Raw genomic sequence first — 20,314 nt, 5'->3', positions numbered from 1 at the left:
GCATAAGCATCATTCGATGTACACAAATCAAAACTGAAAATAATGCCCCAAAACAAATCATCGAACAAGTTCACGGTGCCGTTTTTACGACCAATGTATCACCATTCCCAGTTCTTGTTTTATGTCGATGGGGGTCTATCTATAACCCACGTAAACTCAAACGATGAAAGAAACGATTTTGTTTTGCTTTGGCTCGATAATATCTGAAAAATAGTTCTGGTGAGAGTTGCAGTCAATCTAGAAAAAACGATTCAGTTGAATGTTTCACGTTTGAAAAATTTCTCACATAATTTAGGATTATGACCTAAAACACGACTACCATTCATCCCTAGGCTTTGGATGATGAGCTACAGGGCGCGTACCCCCCTTTGGTGGATGGGGGTGGGAGTCAATTTACACTTCGCGTATTGACAAAGTCGGACCATACCGAGGTCGATCGTTCGCTTATAAATGTAAAAGATGAAAATTATTATGTTGTATGGATCGATCTCGGAGTGGACAGGACTAATACTGCTTGAAATTGACAATAGGTCATTAGGTGGTTTCGAGCATTCTTATGCCTGGAATTAGTCACCAATTTGAATTATCTTGATCCAGTTGGGATTAATGTTAATATATCATATTCGTCCTGAACTTGGTGAATTTAATTCAAAAAGGAGGACTAGTGTTATCAGGAATAGGAGTAAATTGATATCTTATGAACCGTTTAGGAACTTTCAAACCTCTCCGATCCGGTTCGGTATCGGTAATGCTTACAAATTGTCACGACGGCGAAACTGATTAAATAAAGAGTGTAAATACACTCTCAAATCGAGAAAGGTTTGAATGTACTTAGATTTCTCCAACTTGGACACAAATGTCACCTTCTAACTAAGAGTGTGAGATGTGTGTTTCTGGAAGAGAACGGTTCACGTGGACCATTTCATCCAATCACACCTAGTATTTCTTCACGAAATACATGTAGTTCTTATTTCCTGGATGCGTGTTCAACACAAGAAGGCCCAAAAATCAGTATAAACCTAAATTGCTCAAAATGATTGAAAGAAAGAAAGTCAAAACAAAAAACTGACAGAATAACTAAAAGCTGGTACAGAGTGCCTTAGCGCTTATAGAGTTAAATTAAGAGTTAAATGAAGATCACAGAATTTTAAGCAATCCATCCATTGTGTACATAGTGTGACTTTACTGGGCAAGCTAGTGTTAAATGCGCACCCTTACATTATATAATTTAACGAAATCACTAACATCTGATTTTATTTTATTTTATGTGCATCATGAAAAATAAATTAAATGGGTCGTCAAATGGTGAGATAACTTAGTCCTCACAAGTCCCTATCTCATGCCTCCTCGAGCGTCTATGATGACATTTGGTCAATAGAACGGCGTCGACTGGGTGCTATCGCCTTCTGCGTTAGTAGCAGAATGAGAGGGTGCGAAATGGCTTGTAGGTTGAAGCCCATCCTAAAATGCAGTGTTTATCATAGTATATTACAACATATAATTCTGTTGTTTATTACATCATGTATTATTATTATTATTATTATTATTAGAAGAGCGTAACTTACACTGCGACATTAACTGTTATATTGTATCATAGCATACTATTTCATATATTATCGTCTTACACTATTTTATGTTATTATATACTATGTTGTATGGTATTATACTGCATTGCATTATATCACATTATATTGTATTATATTATAATATATTTTATTATATTATATTATATTATATTATATTATATTATATTATATTGTATTCTATTATATTATGTTATATTGTATTGCATTATGTTGTATTATATTATATTATATTGTAGGGTTTATTATGAGTAGTACTACGTACCTCTGCGCAAAATATAAATTTGTTTTCCTTATAAGTTATCATTTTTAAAGTAACTCAATTAAATATCAAGGTCGTCACAAGGTGAGCTTTGTTCTCACTGGTTTCTGTTTCATGCCTACACGTGTGTCTGTGGTGACAAATGGTCTATGGAAGGCATTGATGGCAGAATGAGAGGATGAGAAATGACATATAAATTCAAGTAATATAATATCATAGCATATCGCAACATATCATTTTATTTATTCTATTATTTGTTACATAATTCATTGTACTATATTATATTGTCTTTTTATTGTTATTTTCATAATTATATTTATTGTTATTATTATTAATTTGTCATCAATAATAATAACATATATTATTTTTATAGATGTAGAGATTATTATTGTTATTAGAAGAGAAATATTCTACTTCCTGCAGTATTGCGAAGATAGAAGAGCATAACTGACACTCTACATTAATTGTTATTTTATATCGTGTTTTGTAATATATTATATTATATTGTATGACATTGTATTATATTATAATTAATTAAAATATATTATATTATATTATGTAATATTATATTATTTTGTAATCTATTATATCATTTTACGTTATATTAATTTCATTACACTATGTTTCATTGTATTTATCAATATAAAATATTTTGCACGGGGGCGTAAAGAGGAGGGAGCATCAGGGCATCGGACGAATTGATGACTGGACGAGGAATTGTGGATAGCCAGCCCAAGTCACTTGAAGGAAACTTGTTTCCTTCTGAAGGTTTGACATGAGTCTGACGCGCCCTTCTCAAACAAACCATCAGGCGGGTTCAAGCATGTATAGCGATATGCTTCATCCATGCACTGGATATTATGGTTGGAAGAGCATCTTTTATTCCCGCGGAATACGAGTAAGTGACTCTACTTACGTATCCGCCCAACCCTTTTTGTTCGCTTTTCGGTAACAGCTATAGTAAGAAGGTGAATGGATGAGTCATATCGGGGCTACTGTAAGTCTACCCGCATCCACTGGCAAGTCCTTGAACTGATGGTGGCTTCACTTCACATCACATCACATCACATCACTAAAACACAACTACCATTCATTTACTTTTGTTTGAATAATTTTACTATGGTTTGACTTGTCTAAAATATAATGTGCATTTTTGGTAGTCGTGTTTTAAGTCATAATCCTAAATTATGTGAGAACTTGTTCAAACGTGAATCTTTCAACTGAATCGTTTTTCTAGATTGAATGAAGGTTTTACTAAATTAACAAATATGCCTCGATGCATTTGCGATGGAACGAAAGTACCAGAGATCCAATTGAATATAACTAGCTGTGCAATATACATACAATTCTTTCTGAGATTGTGCCACAGATAAACAGACGTTTCTATAGATGCACATAAAAATAGCGTAACAATTCACTTACATTCATAATTCAAAGTTTAAAAAAATCTGTTTAAATCCACCTAGTGGTGTGATGATGCCTCTCTCATGTGACTTGTATTCACAGCAATATTACTGTGCAAACTGCTTATTGAATAGATACAGTTATACCTTTTACTTGGGCCCTTTGTTCGTAAAAATCGGTGGATCCACCCTCTTAGAAAAAAAACGTTCAACAGTGGTCCTTCGTTGGTCCAATATGTTGGATCATTAGTCCAATGAACGCCCAATCAATCGTTCGACGGGAGGCCAACACGGGACCTTCGTTTGTCGATTTTGAAACAGACCGCTGAACCGAATGCCATTTTTTCCACTTATTTTTTTAAACTAACACTACATACCTGTACAATAACAACAAATTTTCTTTCTATATGAAGGTAACATATATTTCGTGCAATATGTTGTTCAACAAGCGCTCAACTATCAACAAAATAGAACCGTCTGCTGAAAGGGCATTTCGGAGAAAAGTGAGTGAGCCGTGTTTTTGGAGATTTTGATTCCAATTTGCGGTACTTCCGGAACTGTATTTTTGGGACCGGTATAGTCGAAGTCGGTTCGTATGGCCAGCAACTTACATGAACCGGAAGTCAGATCCGGACCAAATTCAGGAGTTTTGTAAAGAATCGTAAGACTCATTTGAATCTAAGTTAAGCCATTTCGAAGAAAAGTAAGTCCCGTATCGGAGGTTTTTGACCACTGTTTCCGGTACTTCCGCAACCAGATTCCAGGGAGCACCTGTTTATGCGATGTGAGTTTGTGTGGTTGTCAAGTAGTCTGACCTGTGAAATAAAAGAATTTATTAACTATTTTTGAGAAATAAACTCATATTTACACAATTTTTTATAAAAACAAACTATTGAATTGCAGTTTTTTTTACTCGCCACCCTGCGAATCCGGAACCGGAAGTCAGATCCATATGCAATTTAAAAATTTTCTATTGGGCAATAGTGGCTATCATTTTAGCCTAAATTTTTTTAAAAGCGCAGTGGCGTACCGAGGAAATTTTGCACCCGGGGCAAAATTAGAGATTTGCTGCTTCACGATGGTTGGTTTAGTGAACAAAAAAGTGCTCCTTCGCAAAATTACGTCGGTGCATGGGTGACCGAATGCTCCACCAAAATCATTGTAGATGTCGCCGTTGCGCACGATAGCCTTTTCAGAAAAACTGCTCTGCCAAACGGCCGTTCGGCCAACTAGCCCCAGGCTAGTTCAAATATTTCGAGTGGAAGTGCAGTGCTTGCTTATGAAAACTTTCTGTACAAAATCCTAATGAGGTTTAAATTGAAAATATTTCACTGCACCCAGATATATGCGCTACGGTTCAAATTGATATTGATGCCATTCGAGGTTATGTAATCATTTTTCGTAATTGAAATTATTGGTTAAAGCAACTACAGTGCGGAATAATCGACCAGACCTATTATTTCAGTACAGAGGCGACAAGAAAAATCAATATTGTCAATCTTTAGGCCATTTCGAATATGTAAAAATATATTCTCAAGCGAAATTTTAAATGTAAATAAATTGATTGAAATTCTAATTAAAAGAAATAAATGTTTATTCTTCTATTCTAATAGAATATACTTCGAACGTTCGAATTTCAACCGCAAATGAATGGAGAATAAACATTCCTTTGTATTGTAACAAATTCATTCGCAAACATCATCGTTTGAACTACAGCGCTATCTCTTTGTCAAACTCTCCTTGAAAGACCAATAAAGCGAAAGGCATTGTTTTGATTGTTATTATTATTACGATCAGTATATCGGTTGAACATTGTTCATTTAAAATTTCTTCTAAAAGTGATTGATAACGTTATAAAGGTAGGATAATGTTTAATGTCTTCAAATTCCTGGTGGTTTAACTTGAGATGCAAAGAGATTCCCACAGTCCAATTTGAACTGTTAGGCATTGACGACTTGAAGACAAACGAAAAATAATCCACTTAGCAGAAATTGGAATTTCTTAATCGAACTTTCAAATAATTGCACACTAGTCGAAAATTTTTTTCAAGACAATCAGCCATTTCGTATATATAGTAAAAGACCTTTATTTCCGTAGCAGCATTGCCTTATTTCAACAGGTTCTGTTGAACGTTAATTTCGAAAATGTTTGTATGTTTGCAAGGCCGATTCACGGATTTAAAGTTTCAGGCACGATTTGCTGCCTAGATCTAGAAAATATTGGATCCTTCAGGAATTCTCGTTTAACAAAATACGAAAAAAGCTGATATTTCAACTCATGCGTAAAATTAAAATGTGCCTAAAACCATATAGGCACTCTAGTACAAGGTAGGAGAAAGTCTTATAAAGCGCCCCTGCCAGCCAAAATGCTCCCTTTCCTTTCTTAAGCATTGAAGACATTTCTGAACCAAAGTTTTATCACTAACACTATCTTTTCGTAAAATCTTTCTGCTATGCAAGTTTGATGGTTGTCGTTTGCAGGAAAGTATGACAAAACTAAAAATTTCATTTGGCAGCTTTTCGATGTAAAGGTTTGCTTCGACTAAATAGATGTTTTATCCGCCATTTCTTTGACATACTGATTATCTCAAAACAGTAACTTTTTTCAAGAAGCATAATGCATCATTGTTGTGGGATAAAATGTCTTTTGTTGTGTGTCATGCCACTGATTTGTTGTGAGACATATTTTACGGCTGCTGGGGCATTATGTCTGAGGCGAGCGAAAAAAAAAGCTAAGAATGTGGCCGTTTTGGAAAATGTGTTTATATCAATCAATTCTCATCTTTTCTATTGGAGTCATTGAAAATTATGTTCCTCATCCGTATTGCAATGAAATACTTACATTCTCGAGGAAAATATATCAATACACTTGGAAATATCTCAATGTTTTCTTAAGGGGGCATATTATAACATATAATATTTGTAGAAATAATTTCAAGTATATTGTAGAAATAATTTCAAGTATACGTACAAATAATAATGCGTTTCCATAAAGCAGTTTCCGAAAGCTCAGTTCATATTCCGGAAAATGTAACGTTGCATAACGTCATACGTATTCTTCCCTGTCGGTGCCGCTGTAACCGAATGAGTACCGCATATGCAGATTGCAAAAAACAAATATACGAAACGTCAACTTCAACGCGGTGCTTGTTTCGCAATCAAATCGATACAGAAATACAATGCGAACTCAATTCTACGCAGTATAATTATTTTAGGTAAGTATATCAATAGAATTTTAAATATAATAAAAAAACCTGTTTGTGTCAGGCACAACGATTGGTTAAAATCAAGAATGAGTGAGCTAGAGAACATCAACCCGAGTGTTTACGGGAAGTGCGAGGACCGTAAGATTACCAAAGATGATGAAAATGAAAAAGTAATTGATCCTTTTGACGAACGAGAAATTTTCGGTAAGTCGTCAGTTATTTGTGCAATTCCGTAATATTAAACAATAAACAACTTATTTGTTTTACGTTTCGCCTTCGGCTCATCACTGCATTAACAGGCTATATTAGACTCAATGTCACCTGGCGGATCAATATTATCTGATAAGCAGACGTAAAGTTACTTCTTTGTGCAAATCACTTCTTATGCACCAAATTACTGGCTTTGATGACCCGTAGGCGAAACGTAAAACCAAAGGCATGTGCACTTCATGAGCACAAGCCGGTACCAAAATCCCTCAATAACTTCTCACTGTTTCCGCAGATCTGATTCGCAACATAAACGATCCAGAACACCCTCTAACTCTGGAAGAACTTCATGTTCTAGAGCAAAGCCTAATAACGGTGGATAATGACCGAAATACCGTGAAAGTGTTGTTCACTCCCACGATTCCCCATTGCAGTATGGCTACGTTGATAGGCCTTTCTATACGAGTTAAATTATTACGAGCTCTTCCGCCACGTTTCAAAGTAGCGGTGGAAATTAATCCCGGCACCCATGCCTCGGAATATGCGGTCAACAAACAATTGGCGGATAAGGAACGAGTAGCTGCTGCCCTAGAGAACACTCATCTCATCGACGTCATCAATGAGTGTATAGCGGTTCCAATGAAATAACTGGTTTTAAACAATAAACTACTTCATTATATTATTGTTAAGATGGTTTTTTCTTATACAAATCGCCTAATAGCGATTACCGTTTCTTAGCATTGATTGCATTCCCTGGAACAGCCGGTCGTGGTACGGTTGGATCGTATTTGTATGTTTTTACCAAAGGACCTTTGCCTGCCTTCTGAAAGACGATCTCATCCGCTCGTGCACGTTCCTGTAATTCTCGAGTAATTTTCATGTTGGTCCACGCTGAAAAATACGTTATTGGTTACAGATAGCTGCGTACATAGATTAGTGTGTCTACAAAACTTACAATCCTTCACGCCTTCGGTAAACTTTTTCTTTTTCATCGGTAATGTTTCGGGCTTATGTACGATGAGTCGGTCGATTTTCAAGAAGTCCCTTACTTTTGGAATTCGTATAAAACCAACTTGCAGCAACGATAAGAAGTTACTACACACCCAGTAGCACAGAATGGCACCCGGGAAATTGATTGTGAAAGGAAAAATGAACAACGGCATCGCTCTTAAAACGTACTTTACGGTCTGCATATTGGCAGCCGACATTCGAGCGCTGTCCGTACCCACTTCAATTGTAAGGAACATGGTGATGCTAGTAATAATCGGTAGGGCGTAAAACTGATCACAAACTGTTAAATCTGTGAACCAGAAAAGTCCTCCCTCACGTAAAGAGTCCACCGGAACATTCGCCATCTGTCGTAATCCCATGAAGAAGGAAATGAAAATTGGAGCCTGGGCTAACGGGACTAGCATATTTTTCAGTGGATTGAGGTTTTTTTCCTTCATGAAATGCACCATCTCCTGAGCGTAACGGGCGGAATCAATTGCGTTTCCTGCTTGTCGTGCCTCAGTCATTTTCAGTTGTAGCAGTTGCATCTGTGGCATATGATTATTCATTTTTGCCGCATTTCGTTGACTAGCAATCACCAACGGAAACAGAAGTGTTCGCACGCAAAGCGTTCCTATCGCAATACAGGCCCACCACGGTAGATCCAAACCGATGTGTAGATATTCCATACAGTTCTGAACTATACCGACCGGGGTCCAACCACCCAGCCCAAGCGAAGCAAACGTAGGCTCTGCACCAGCGACCAACTCAGTGATTTCCGGTGCTGCAGGGATTGGTGGCGGTTCCGGAATTGTGTTTAGCAAACTGCTATCGGAATCATTTGTACTGATATTTCTTATCAGAACTGTTGACGCAACTGGATTGATGAATTTGTTTCGAATACTTTTGTTTGAGAGATTGTAAGAATTATGATTTACGATGTGGTAGCTTCGAATGGTACAGGTCGGAACTACAGAATCCTACGAAAACAAAACATTAGGGTTATGAAACCAACCGGAAAAATACAGCGAGACTTACCTTTATTAAACAAATTCCACCACCTACTGATCGCCTGGAAAGGAATGCTCCGGCTCGCGATAGCATGTTGGGTTATTTGGATTGTTCACGTTTAGATTTATAATGAAAATATGATTATTTTTCCGCCTGGTGTTTCCAGGCAAATCACGCAACAAAACAATCAGATGGTTCAGAACCATCTGTCAAAAAGAATGAATGAAACACTGACACAAGTTGATCTTTAATTTTTCAATGAAAATCTCATTGGAAATCGATCGAGTTAAGACTTGAGAATTTTCGATACTTTTTCAAAGACAAAGAACAACGGATTTGTAGGGAATGTTACATTAATGTAAAAATTTATATTTTTCTACTCTAACGTTTTATCTTCGACATATCTGATAGGGAAGCGAAAGTCTAATCGCGCACCTCTGGTAGTGATGACAACGTTGTTGAGACAACCGCAGGATATACCAACGACACATTTCTCGGTTGATTTTTCATTAGGGCGTATAAGCAACTGACAGTTTCTCTTTGTTTACTTTCTCTTCTATTAATTACCAAGCGGTTTCCACGTTTATCACTCAACTCTTTGCATGAAATGATACCCGAAACTTTCGACTTTCAAACAGAATAGTGATATCAAAGAAAATCTTTTTAATCACATCACAATAATCGAAAGAGAGAGTGATTAAAGAGAAACTGTCACTTGCTTATACGCCCTAATGAAAAATCAACCGAGATTTTCTATGCTTCAGTAACGGTTAGGACACAAATATAAAACGTGGTCACACAAATTCTACTGATAAAGTATAATTAAATCATAAAATTTCGAGATTTTATATTTTCCAGCTGAATAAAATCCAAAATGTTATTTATATTTATATGTTTCTTGAAATCAAAATAAACTTAAAATCTATTTGGAATAAATTTACAGCTTAAAGCTAGATTGAACAACCCCAATGAAATCTCGGTTGATTTTTCATTAGGGCGTATAAGCAAGTGACAGTTTTTCTCTAATCACTCTCTCTTTCGATTATTGTGATGTGATTAAAAAGATTTTCTTTGATATCACTATTCTGTTTGAAAGTCGAATTCTCAAGCGAAAACGACATTAGAGAGCAAAGTAGTCTTATGTCGTTTTCGCTTGAGGAAACTAAAACTGACCCAGTGTAGTTCCATCAAACAAACACTGGGTTAGGTTTGGCATCAAGCAAAAACGACATTACAAAAAAGCTATGTTTCTGTAATGTTTTTTTTTTTGCGAGCCTTCGAATATATACGCGGTTTCAAGTTTTTACGCATCAAATTCTACCATATCAAATGGGTACTTTATGGAAAATACGCCATGGGTAAACATACTTTATTTTATATGAAATGCATGATTTTACCAAACTAATAAATATAAAGCTTATGGAAAACAAGATGAAATCTATCGCAATGCTTTCAATTTTTTTCAATGTTTTTATTTTTACTTTGACGAAGTTTAATTTCAAAATGTTATTCACTGATCTGAATAAAATTGATCTTGAGTACGATATTTGTTCATTATGTAGCGTTCATCAATTCTTTAATATTTTGAATGTTCCTGAAAACTACCCGAGATGCCGATCCTACTTTTGCACAGGAATCGCGTTCGTACACATTCCAGTGAAAACAAGAATGGCTTGTTCCCATTCGTTCGAGAGTATGTGTTCGTAAAGAAGCATGATGATAAAAAATCAGCGGAAAAAAAACAATTTCTTTGCAACTCAAATCTGTACCAGAACTGATGGTTTTAGGTTCCATTGGCGTTGTTCTTATGCATGTACTATGTCCGAAAATGTGATTGATTCGAACGTATCGCATATGGCCGTAAACAAGTAAGAGGGGAATACTATACCATTTCTCATGAAGGAACTATGGATACTTTTTGTCCACGCTTGGCGAGTGTATATCAATAAATTATATTTTAGAATTCTTAAATTTGGTTTGTGAATATTCTTTCAATTCGCTATACAATTCATATTTTCGAAACTGGTTTGAAAAGTAAGTTAATGAACCATTTAGGGGTTAGACTATGATTGTGCTAAGGGCACATAATCGTTTTTACTGTTCTTTACGTTTCGTCTTAGACTCGTCAGTGAAGAGCAGTTCAACTTGAACCGCTAAGCAGACGTAAAGTTAATGCTACTTGCAAAACACTTATTTATTTAGTACCGAAACGCACGTCATTCCTGACGAACGAAAACATTGTTTGCGGCATATACTGGCCGATTCAGGTATGGTCATTTAGGTGTGCTCAGTGCCTATGTTTGTGCTTAGGCCACATAACCGTTTTTACTGTTCTTTACGTTTCGTCTTAGACTCGTCGGTACTAAATAAATCTCGGTTGATTTTTCAGAAGGCCGTAAAAGCAAGTGACAGTTTCTCTTTGTTTACTTTCTCTTCTATTACCAAGCGGTTTCCACGTTTATCACTCAACCCAATGAGACCCAAAACTTTCGACATTCAAACAGAACTGTGAAACCCACGAAAATCTATGTAATCACATCATAATAATCGAAAGAGAAAGTAAATAAAGAGAAACTTTCACTTGCTCTTACGGCCTTCTGAAAAATCAACCGAGAAATGAGTGTTCTGCATGTAGCATTAACTTTACGTCTGCTTAGCGGTTCTAGTTTAACTGTTTAAGTTTGCAATAAGTAGTTCAATTTAAACTGCTCTGCACTGACGAGTCTTAGACGAAACGTAAAGAACAGTAAGTTAATGTCATTTTATTTCCCAACTTAAATTTAGAAATCTTAGATGGCTAAAAACGATTTTTTTGTAGATTTATCAATTTATGAATGAATTTGAACATTCTATTTTTTTTACTTAATCGGTCTTATCCCCTACACAACCCCGCAATTTTTTGCTTTCGTATGTTTCGCCTTATAATTGTACTGTTACAATAATGCAAGCGGCGCATTGTACGTGCGATTATCAATATTCGAAAGTGTGGAAAAAGCATATCATTTTAGTTCGTATTTACGTCATCCAGTTATGTCTCTGACATTACCATGCCACCTTTTTTCTTGCAAAAAACGTGAAAATTTGATGTTTTCTCCATATAAACAAAAATGTATTGTTATTCTACTTGAAGTAGAAGTATTCTACATGTATTTAGTGTTTATTTGAAAAAGGTTGTGCATCTCTTCTGTTATGTACTTCGATCAAATCGGAATATTTCGATCGAATGTAAAAATTTGCATTCTGTATTCTTATCGAGTAATGTTTTTGTATGGAAAACTAGACCGAGATACGGAATGCAGAATTTCGTATCTGATCTTCCAGAATTCCCCAGTAAAACTAGTCAAACGGGCCCCAACCCCTAACATTTAAAAATGGAAAAAATGACGCCCTTTCGAATAGGTCTGTGGAAAAATCAGCTAACGAAAGTCCCAACGTATTGGACCAACAAAGAAATTCCGTTGGAGATCTTTTTTTCTTACAGGGTAACTTCGCCAAATGTGTTACGATAGAACCCATCGTTACCATCCGTTACTCTAATAAGGAAAGCTTTCAAATCAAAAGCTTCTCGTTTGCGTACGACCCCACAATTCAGCATGTTCAACAAGTGGAGGCCCCACGTGATACTGTTTGAAAACAAACATCCGAGGTATGGGGGAATGACAGAGACTTGAATCGAGTTCGTATCACAAACACTCGCTCGAAAATCGTGAATTAACATCTGGTGTCGGCCACATCGTCTTCTCTCGCACACCACTTCGGGTGCAATAATTTGAACGGTTTGATGCGTATAGCGCATACCTACTAACATGTTTGCATATTCGGTCGACCATCAGCCCAAATAATTCTCAATTACGGGTGCAGTGTTTCTTTTACCACCGTGCAAGTGTAAAGTATAATTCAATCTTAATTGTTACATAACACTGCACATCACACAGCAAGCGGCATCGACTAGAAAGATTTGTCCCCAAACCAACCAACTGAGCTGTAACTAGAAACAGCAAAACATGGAACCCTTGGCAGTGGCACTCGATCCGTTCAAGGACACCATCGGTCTGACAGCGGCTGCCATAACAGTGTTGCAGTTTTTTAGTGGTGTATTCGTATTGAACGACATCCGGAAGAAAGGAAATACCGATGGTTTCTCGGCTGGCCCGTTCCTTGGTGGAACGGTGTTCTGTCTGCTGAACATCCAGTTCGGTCAGATGTTGCAAGATGCTGCCATGATCAAGGTGAACTTCATTGGACTGGCGTTGAATGTGGTGTACGTGTGTGTTTTCTACCTGTACTCAGCTGGGTCGGCCAAAACCAAGGTTTGGGGACAAATCGGGATCGCGGGTGCCATTGTCGTCGGAATACTGTCGTACGTACAGTATGAAGATCCGAAGCTGGTCGAGTTCCGCTTCGGACTTATCGTGACGGCAATACTACTGCTCTTGGTCGGGATGCCGCTGCTGGGACTGGTATGTGGGAGGTTCGATTTTTTTCATTCGATAACAGTTGGTGAAGCTTATCTTTTTTCTAGGGAGAAATATTGAAAAACAAGAGTACCGAGGGACTACCATTTCCAATTATTTTGGCTGGTTCAATAGTATCTCTGGCTTGGTTACTGTATGGAGTTGTCCTTAGAAGTAACTTTTTAGTGGTAAGATATACAATTTTTTCATTATCGATTAAAATTATAGTGTTATTTTTTTTGTTTAAGATACAAAATTTGCTTGCACTTGCGCTTGGATTGGTTCAACTAGCCCTATTCGCTATCTTTCCAAGTACACCTACTAAAAGGAAAACCAAGTCGGATAAGAAGACGAACTAAGGCAATTCCAATGTATAGGACTGATTTGTGATGGAACGATTCTGCAATATTTTTACTGTTTGACAATAATGTGCAACGGGACAACTGTTTTAATGATGCGTAGCAATAGTAGAAAAACTAGTATATAAATCGTTAAATATTCATTAAGCAGAAATAATTCAAATGGCTCAAAGCGTTATCCGTTCACGATTCCGTGATTATTTACATAGTTGCAAAAATGCAGAAAGCGATATACACAGCCACTTTTACGGCGTTAGTCATTATTGAAATTTCAATAAAAGTTTCGATATATTAAGACAATAATAAAAACGTAACAATAAATATGTCCATACTAAAACATGTTCATAGTCATAAGATGCTTTTTTAATATTATGAGATGAAATAGTTCAATAAAAACTACATTTTCCGAGAGTTTCTGTATCATGCTGGTTTCGAACGTATCGATTCGAACGTATCACAAACCCGTCGGATTGCAGAATCGGCGATTGTGCGTGCCCTGGATTTTAAACAATTTTCAATTTGCATAAAATTTTGCGTTAAAACGGTTTCAATGGTGCGACGACATTGCAAATGTTAGAAGAGTGTTTCGGCAACGATACTCTGATGAAAACAGTTGTTTATCAGTGGCACGAACGTTTCAAAAGTGGCCGTAAGTCTGTGAATGATGATGAGAGACATCGTCATCGAAAACGAACGAAAACATCAACAAAATAAAAGAATGGATGAACGTAGACCGCAAATCGACTATCAGAGAGATTTTTTTTCTCCATAAAAACGTTTATTTCTTAAGGCAGTTTACATAAGTTTTTCTTCGCCGTAGCATCACTTTTACATAAAATTCTTATCCTAATATAATTCTAAAATAGTCACAACGATTTAAATTTATTAAAACATATTCTTCCTATTACTTAAATATCATCCTAGGTAATTAGTCATTAATTATGAAATCTACTCGGGTATATTATTTGAACCAAACGATTAACTTCTATAAATTATAAAATAAGCTGTTATTTTCAGACATTTTGTTGATAATTTCATGAAATATTCCGAGTTTGTTTGTATCATTATATAATTTCTATTCTAATTTAGCTATTGATTGAACTTATGGTCGCAGCTGGAATCAGAACTAAGTCTTAAAAGGGTCCTTTATTAAATTGAAACTCCAATTATCTTTATGAAATGATAAAAAAGTTTCATGTATGGAAGGTCACGACAAGCAAGAATGTCTCGAACTGGGACATTGGATAGTCTACCTTGGGTACGCAAAGAATTTGATAGTTGAGATCTGGCATCACGATACTCCACGCATGTTCAAACGACATGATCAATATCCCGATAACCTTCGCCACAAGCACAATGATTAGTCTCGGAGAGCCCAATTCGAAGGAGATGTGCGTCTAACGTGTAGTGATTGGACATGTGTCTGGACATCACACGAATTAAATCTCTGCTCTCATCCAGTCCCCTGAACCATGCCTTTGTCGATATTTTAGGAATAATTGAGTTCATCCACCGACCCAGATCATCTCTATCCCAAGAAGCTTATCAGCTGGAACGTGTTCTTTGGCGAGATGCGCTATATAATTCGTTGAAAGCAATCGGTCTCTCATAAATTTCACCCTCAACAGCACCACGTTTGGCTAAAATATCGGCTCTTTCATTACCATGAATGGAGCAATGAGCCGGGATATAGTCTGGGTCTGGGTCTGGGATAATCATTGTTCAATATGTCGTTCAGGCACTGTTTTATTTTGCCCAAGAAAAACGGTTCATTCTTGCCAGTCATGTTTGAGCGAATGGGTTCAATTGGACTGAGACTATCTGTGAAGAGGAAATAATAGTTTGGAGATAATGTGACGATTACACTCAAACTATAATGAACTGCTGCTAACTCTGCTGTATAAACAGATGCAGGTTCTTGAAGCCTGAATGAGGCCGAAAAATTATTGTTGAACAGACCAAACCCTGTCGCTTCTTCAATTCGCGATCCGTCCGTGAAAAACATTTTCTCAGAGTCAATATGCCTGAACTTACTTGAAAATATTTTTTGGATTTCCGTCGAGCGTAGATGATCCGGGATTCCACGCACTTCACGCTGCATGGATGTATCGAAAAATAAAGTTGAGTCAGGGGCACTTAGGATGCTGACACGGATAGGAATATATCTTGAAGGGTTGATTTCCTGTGACATATGGTTAAAATATACTGTCATGAATTTTGTTTGAGATCGAAGCTCGACTAGTCGTTCGAAATTATTAATTACCATGGGACTCAGCACCTCACATCTTATTAGCGGGCGTGATGAAAGCTCCCAAAATCGATCTTTTAATGGAAGAACTCCCGCCAGAACTCATTGTACGTGTCGAGTACATGCAGCCTAAAGCAATTCGCAAACAACGATACTGAATTCGCTCCAGTTTGATAATATGAGAGTTTGCAGCGGAACGAAAGCAAACGCATCCATATTCCATCACTGAAAGTATCGTTGTCTGATACAATTTTAGTAGATAATATTATAAGATTTACGGACGATACGGACGATTTTTTGAACCATTTTTTGCCTTTCTCTATAGAAAGGTATTAGAATTGCTGGAAAAACCGACTTTCGAACGGAGCCTCGGAGACCCATAGTGTTATATACCATTCGACTCAGTTCGACGAGATCGGAAAATGTCTGTGTGTGTGTATGTGTGTGTGTGTGCACTTTTCGAAGATATTTGAACGCGCTCAATTTTCTCAGAGATGGCTGAACCGATTTGAACAAACTTGGGCTCGTTTGAAAGCTACTGTCGGGCCATTGATCAAGTTCGAAGATCAAATGGCTGTGACTTTTGGTTCCGGAGATATGATTGTATAAGTGACGTAACCGACAAAAAGCGTTGTATTTGAACGCGCTCAATTTTCTCAGAGATGGCTGAACCGATTTGAACAAACTTAGGCTCGTTTGAAAGCTACTCTCGGGCCATTGATCAAGTTCGAAGATCAAATGGCTGTGACTTTTGGTTCCGGAGATATGATTGTATAAGTGACGTAACCGACAAAAAGCGTTGTATTTGAACGCGCTCAATTTTCTCAGAGATGGCTGAACCGATTTTAACAAACTTGGGCTCGTTTGAAAGCTACTGTCGGACCATTGATCAAGTTCGAAGATCAAATGGCTGTGACTTTTGGTTCCGGAGATATGATTGTATAAGTGACGTAACCGACAAAAAGCGTTGTATTTGAACGCGCTCAATTTTCTCAGAGATGGCGGATCCGATTTTAACAAACTTGGGCTCGTTTGAAAGCTACTGTCGGGCCGTTGATCAAGTTCGAAGATCAAATGGTTGTGACTTTTGTTTCCAGATATATGATGGTATAAGTGACGTAACCGACAAAACACGTTGATTTTTACCGCTCTTATATATACAGGGTGATTTTTTAAGAGCTTGAGAACTTTTTTAAACAATAAAACGAATAAAATTTGCAAAATCTCATCGGTTCTTTATTTTAAACGTTAGATTGGTACATGACATTTACTTTTTGAAGATAATTTCATTTAAATGTTGACCGCGGCTGCGTCTTAGGTGGTCCATTCGGAAAATCCGCTTTTTTATCGACAAATTTTGTTCAGCGATGAGGCTCATTTCTGGTTGAATGGCTACGTAAATAAGCAAAATTGCCGCATTTGGAGTGAAGAGCAACCAGAAGCCGTTCAAGAACTGCCCATGCATCCCGAAAAATGCACTGTTTGGTGTGGTTTGTACGCTGGTGGAATCATTGGACCGTATTTTTTCAAAGATGCTGTTGGACGCAACGTTACAGTGAATGGCGATCGCTATCGTTCGATGCTAACAAACTTTTTGTTGCCAAAAATGGAAGAACTGAACTTGGTTGACATGTGGTTTCAACAAGATGGCGCTACATGCCACACAGCTCGCGATTCTATGGCCATTTTGAGGGAAAACTTCGGAGAACAATTCATCTCAAGAAATGGACCGGTAAGTTGGCCACCAAGATCATGCGATTTGACGCCTTTAGACTATTTTTTGTGGGGCTACGTCAAGTCTAAAGTCTACAGAAATAAGCCAGTAACTATTCCAGCTTTGGAAGACAACATTTCCGAAGAAATTCGGGCTATTCCGGCCGAAATGCTCGAAAAAGTTGCCCAAAATTGGACTTTCCGAATGGACCACCTAAGACGCAGCCGCGGTCAACATTTAAATTAAATTATCTTCAAAAAGTAAATGTCATGTACCAATCTAACGTTTAAAATAAAGAACCGATGAGATTTTGCAAATTTTATGCGTTTTATTGTTTAAAAAAGTTCTCAAGCTCTTAAAAAATCACCCTGTATAAGGGTACCAAAATTTTGGGATCAACTCTATTTTCGTTAAGTTCTAGTGCTTAAAAGTTTAAGCACCTCGAAAAAAGCCTTCATGCAAAATTTGACTTAAATCGGACATGCTTAAGGGGTGCCCGGTGGTAAAGGTTTGACAATTTTCGACCTTGAAAAAGCACCATAGGGGAGAGTACATGAAATTTCCAAAATCGAATTTTTGTTTGATGCCGAAACTCTTAAAACTGCATGAAACATCGAAATTTAGTGTCATCTCAAAAAAAATTTTTTCTGAAAAAATCAACTTTCTGGGACTTAGAAAAATTTTCAAATTTTTTCTAAGTCCCAAAAAGTCGACTTTTTCAAAAAAATTTTTTTTCGAGATGACACTAAATCTCGACGTTTCATGCAATTCTAAGCCTTTTGGCATCAAAACTTTTTTTTCGATTTCGAAAATTTCATGTACTCCCCCCTATAGTGATTTTTCAAGATATATGAAAATTCCACTAAGTGGACTAAGAAGGCTTTTTTTAGATTAGCATCACTGATTACAAATAGGCAACGCAAATGTCAAGCACTAGTTTGGAAAAATGATGCTGACTGTGTGACATAAACACTGAAGCATGCTTTTGTGAACTACTCGAATCAATCTGCATCAATTGTTGTCAAAATTAGTGTCCAAAAATATATAATAAAAGTATGAAACATATTTTCATGAGACTGTTATGAAAGAAGAGAAAGGCATTATCACACCACTAGGTGGATTAAGAAGGGTTTTTTTATTTCAATTTGGTTGAAAATCACATCAAACAAAATCACATTCCATTTTACTGGCTGAATGCAAAAATTAGATTGGTGCAACCTTTTGGAACCTGTTTCATTATTTTTGAATGCGAAACCCGATCAAAACTTTAAGTGCTAAAACCCAGTTGTGGAGTAGTCGACGTGAAAGTCGTTAAAACATTTTTAGCACTAGAATGGAATGCAAATAAATAAGTTAGTTTATCAAGAACAAATGCTTTTATGCATTTTTGCACTGGTTTTCTTAGGCCTCTGAATCAAGCCTGGAAAGTTTCAGTTCAAAAACCGAAACAAAACATTTACTCTGAAAAAATCGGTAACGGTTGTATCCAACATTTTTAATGCAATGAAAAATCTTGCTATCAGAAACATCCTTTGCAATAAGAAAAATCAAGTCAGCTTGTTGCACATGAAGTTTGTAACCCATTTCCAGTAAAAAAAATGCATTATCCCTGGGTAGTCTCCTATTCTACAAGCCACTAACAGAGTAAAAATCAATAAATTCCATTGATTGGAATAGAAATTATTAAATTAAAATTGCAGGTTAAAAGAACGGCGGGCGATTAACAACTTGGAATGGATTGACGAAAAGTACAAAACAGGTTTGCCTCCGCTTTGTTGTGATCCAGCATCTGTTTACATCTCCGTTCTTTTTTCAAACCACAAACTTTCACCCCAATATTGAAATCACTACAAGATGAATTCGAGTTTCGAATGCGACGGAAACTGTCTCTCTGTTTAGCATTTAATGACGGAAATCGATGAACCAGTATTCTGCTAATAGAGTCGACATAAATTACAATGATCAAACCGAATTCGCCAGAATAGTTTCGCAACTGGATTTAGTGGTAATAATTTACATTTTATTAGGTTGTTGGATAGAATAGGCTAGTTGTGGGAGGATTACGAAGCGTAGGAAGTTGATTAACGTGTTGTTGTGATCACTCGAATAAACGAAAGCTGGATAATATTTTAGTTCTGGAAGTTGAATTCTAGTTCTGAGCAATAACCAAAAAGTGATTGTACACAAAAATATCACATACGGAATTGAAATCGTCCAAGCAAACCGAACACTGAAAGCAATCACATTGAACAACATCAAAATTTATTACTCTGTCGAAGATAAAGAATTGTTCTGCATGCAAAAAATAAATTGAAATTGTTCACTTTGTTTTATCTATCATTTATGTGTAAAAATCAAATGTGAAAATAGTATATTATTTGTGCATCCGCGCATTCTTTTTTGTGCTTTACGTCTGGAATTCAAGCACCGCAAATGACGGAACAGTAAATGGTGCAGTTTGACGGTCATTGTCATGAACGCTGACGGCAACAGTAATGACTATAACAGGTTATCATTAAAAACAACTTGCTCACTCAAAGCTCCTTCAACAATAACGACTGCGGTCGGTACTTGCTGTGATGCTGCGTATGCGTAGATACATCTGTACCTAGTCGTTTACACGTGACGATAGTCTTGAATCGACCCGCGTCACCCCTTCACCGTAATGGGGGTTGTTTCAAAGTAAAGCTCAGATTGATTTGTTGCAAACAGTTGTACGTACAAGAGAATTTACATCAAAACATTTTCCGTGCTGTGATGCCAGTTTGACTATAGAGCGTCTTATCAAAATTCGTCATATGTAAGAATGGGTAGAACTTAATCGTGAATAGTTGTACTAAACGTAACAACATAATTCTTTCTCCACGCCATCACAAAC

General features: G+C 36.8%; 3 protein-coding genes and 1 long non-coding RNA gene across 4 annotated transcripts in view; 2 read left to right on the top strand and 2 right to left on the bottom strand.

Moving 5' to 3' along the window:
- Positions 1 to 3,817: 3,817 nt before the first annotated feature.
- The window catches only part of LOC131438525 (uncharacterized), a 33,667-nt gene continuing 17,170 nt past the window's right edge, over positions 3,818 to 20,314 (bottom strand). Inside the window, exon 3 of the long non-coding RNA XR_009230944.1 lies at positions 3,818 to 4,063. This is a non-coding gene — a long non-coding RNA (uncharacterized LOC131438525). The remainder of the gene's footprint in view (positions 4,064 to 20,314) is intronic.
- Positions 6,341 to 7,349, top strand: LOC131438524 (MIP18 family protein galla-2). The gene is made up of 3 exons (XM_058608619.1): positions 6,341 to 6,462; positions 6,515 to 6,657; positions 6,956 to 7,349. The coding sequence occupies exons 2-3, from the start codon at positions 6,540 to 6,542 to the stop codon at positions 7,306 to 7,308; spliced, it is 471 nt and encodes a 156-aa protein (XP_058464602.1). The 5' UTR covers positions 6,341 to 6,462; positions 6,515 to 6,539; the 3' UTR covers positions 7,309 to 7,349.
- Positions 7,313 to 8,885, bottom strand: LOC131438518 (mitochondrial inner membrane protein OXA1L). The gene is made up of 3 exons (XM_058608610.1): positions 8,689 to 8,885; positions 7,616 to 8,630; positions 7,313 to 7,551 (listed from the first exon to the last, which is right to left on the bottom strand). Exons 1-3 carry the CDS (start codon positions 8,752 to 8,754, stop codon positions 7,385 to 7,387), a joined length of 1,248 nt encoding a protein of 415 aa, XP_058464593.1. The 5' UTR covers positions 8,755 to 8,885; the 3' UTR covers positions 7,313 to 7,384.
- LOC131438523 (sugar transporter SWEET1) lies at positions 12,378 to 13,885 on the top strand. Its single transcript, XM_058608618.1, has 3 exons — positions 12,378 to 13,121; positions 13,184 to 13,303; positions 13,364 to 13,885. Exons 1-3 carry the CDS (start codon positions 12,666 to 12,668, stop codon positions 13,472 to 13,474), a joined length of 687 nt encoding a protein of 228 aa, XP_058464601.1. The 5' UTR covers positions 12,378 to 12,665; the 3' UTR covers positions 13,475 to 13,885.

Source organism: Malaya genurostris, chromosome 3, assembly GCF_030247185.1.
Source record: "Malaya genurostris strain Urasoe2022 chromosome 3, Malgen_1.1, whole genome shotgun sequence".
Classification (NCBI taxonomy): Eukaryota; Metazoa; Arthropoda; class Insecta; order Diptera; family Culicidae; genus Malaya; species Malaya genurostris.
The sequence above is the reverse complement of the archived record's forward strand: the minus strand, read 5'-3'. Positions and strand labels throughout refer to the sequence as shown.

Excerpts from the sequence above, each read along its gene's own strand:
- LOC131438524 (XM_058608619.1), top strand. The coding sequence starts at position 6,540 with ATGAGTGAGCTAGAGAACATCAACCCGAGTGTTTACGGGAAGTGCGAG. Across the intron at positions 6,658-6,955 it reads TGACGAACGAGAAATTTTCG|ATCTGATTCGCAACATAAAC; the intron begins GTAAGTCGTCAG and ends CTGTTTCCGCAG.
- LOC131438518 (XM_058608610.1), bottom strand. The coding sequence starts at position 8,754 with ATGCTATCGCGAGCCGGAGCATTCCTTTCCAGGCGATCAGTAGGTGGT. Across the intron at positions 8,631-8,688 it reads GTGGAATTTGTTTAATAAAG|GATTCTGTAGTTCCGACCTG; the intron begins GTAAGTCTCGCT and ends TTGTTTTCGTAG. Across the intron at positions 7,552-7,615 it reads TACCGAAGGCGTGAAGGATT|CGTGGACCAACATGAAAATT; the intron begins GTAAGTTTTGTA and ends CGTATTTTTCAG.
- LOC131438523 (XM_058608618.1), top strand. The coding sequence starts at position 12,666 with ATGGAACCCTTGGCAGTGGCACTCGATCCGTTCAAGGACACCATCGGT. Across the intron at positions 13,122-13,183 it reads GGATGCCGCTGCTGGGACTG|GGAGAAATATTGAAAAACAA; the intron begins GTATGTGGGAGG and ends TCTTTTTTCTAG. Across the intron at positions 13,304-13,363 it reads TTAGAAGTAACTTTTTAGTG|ATACAAAATTTGCTTGCACT; the intron begins GTAAGATATACA and ends TTTTTGTTTAAG.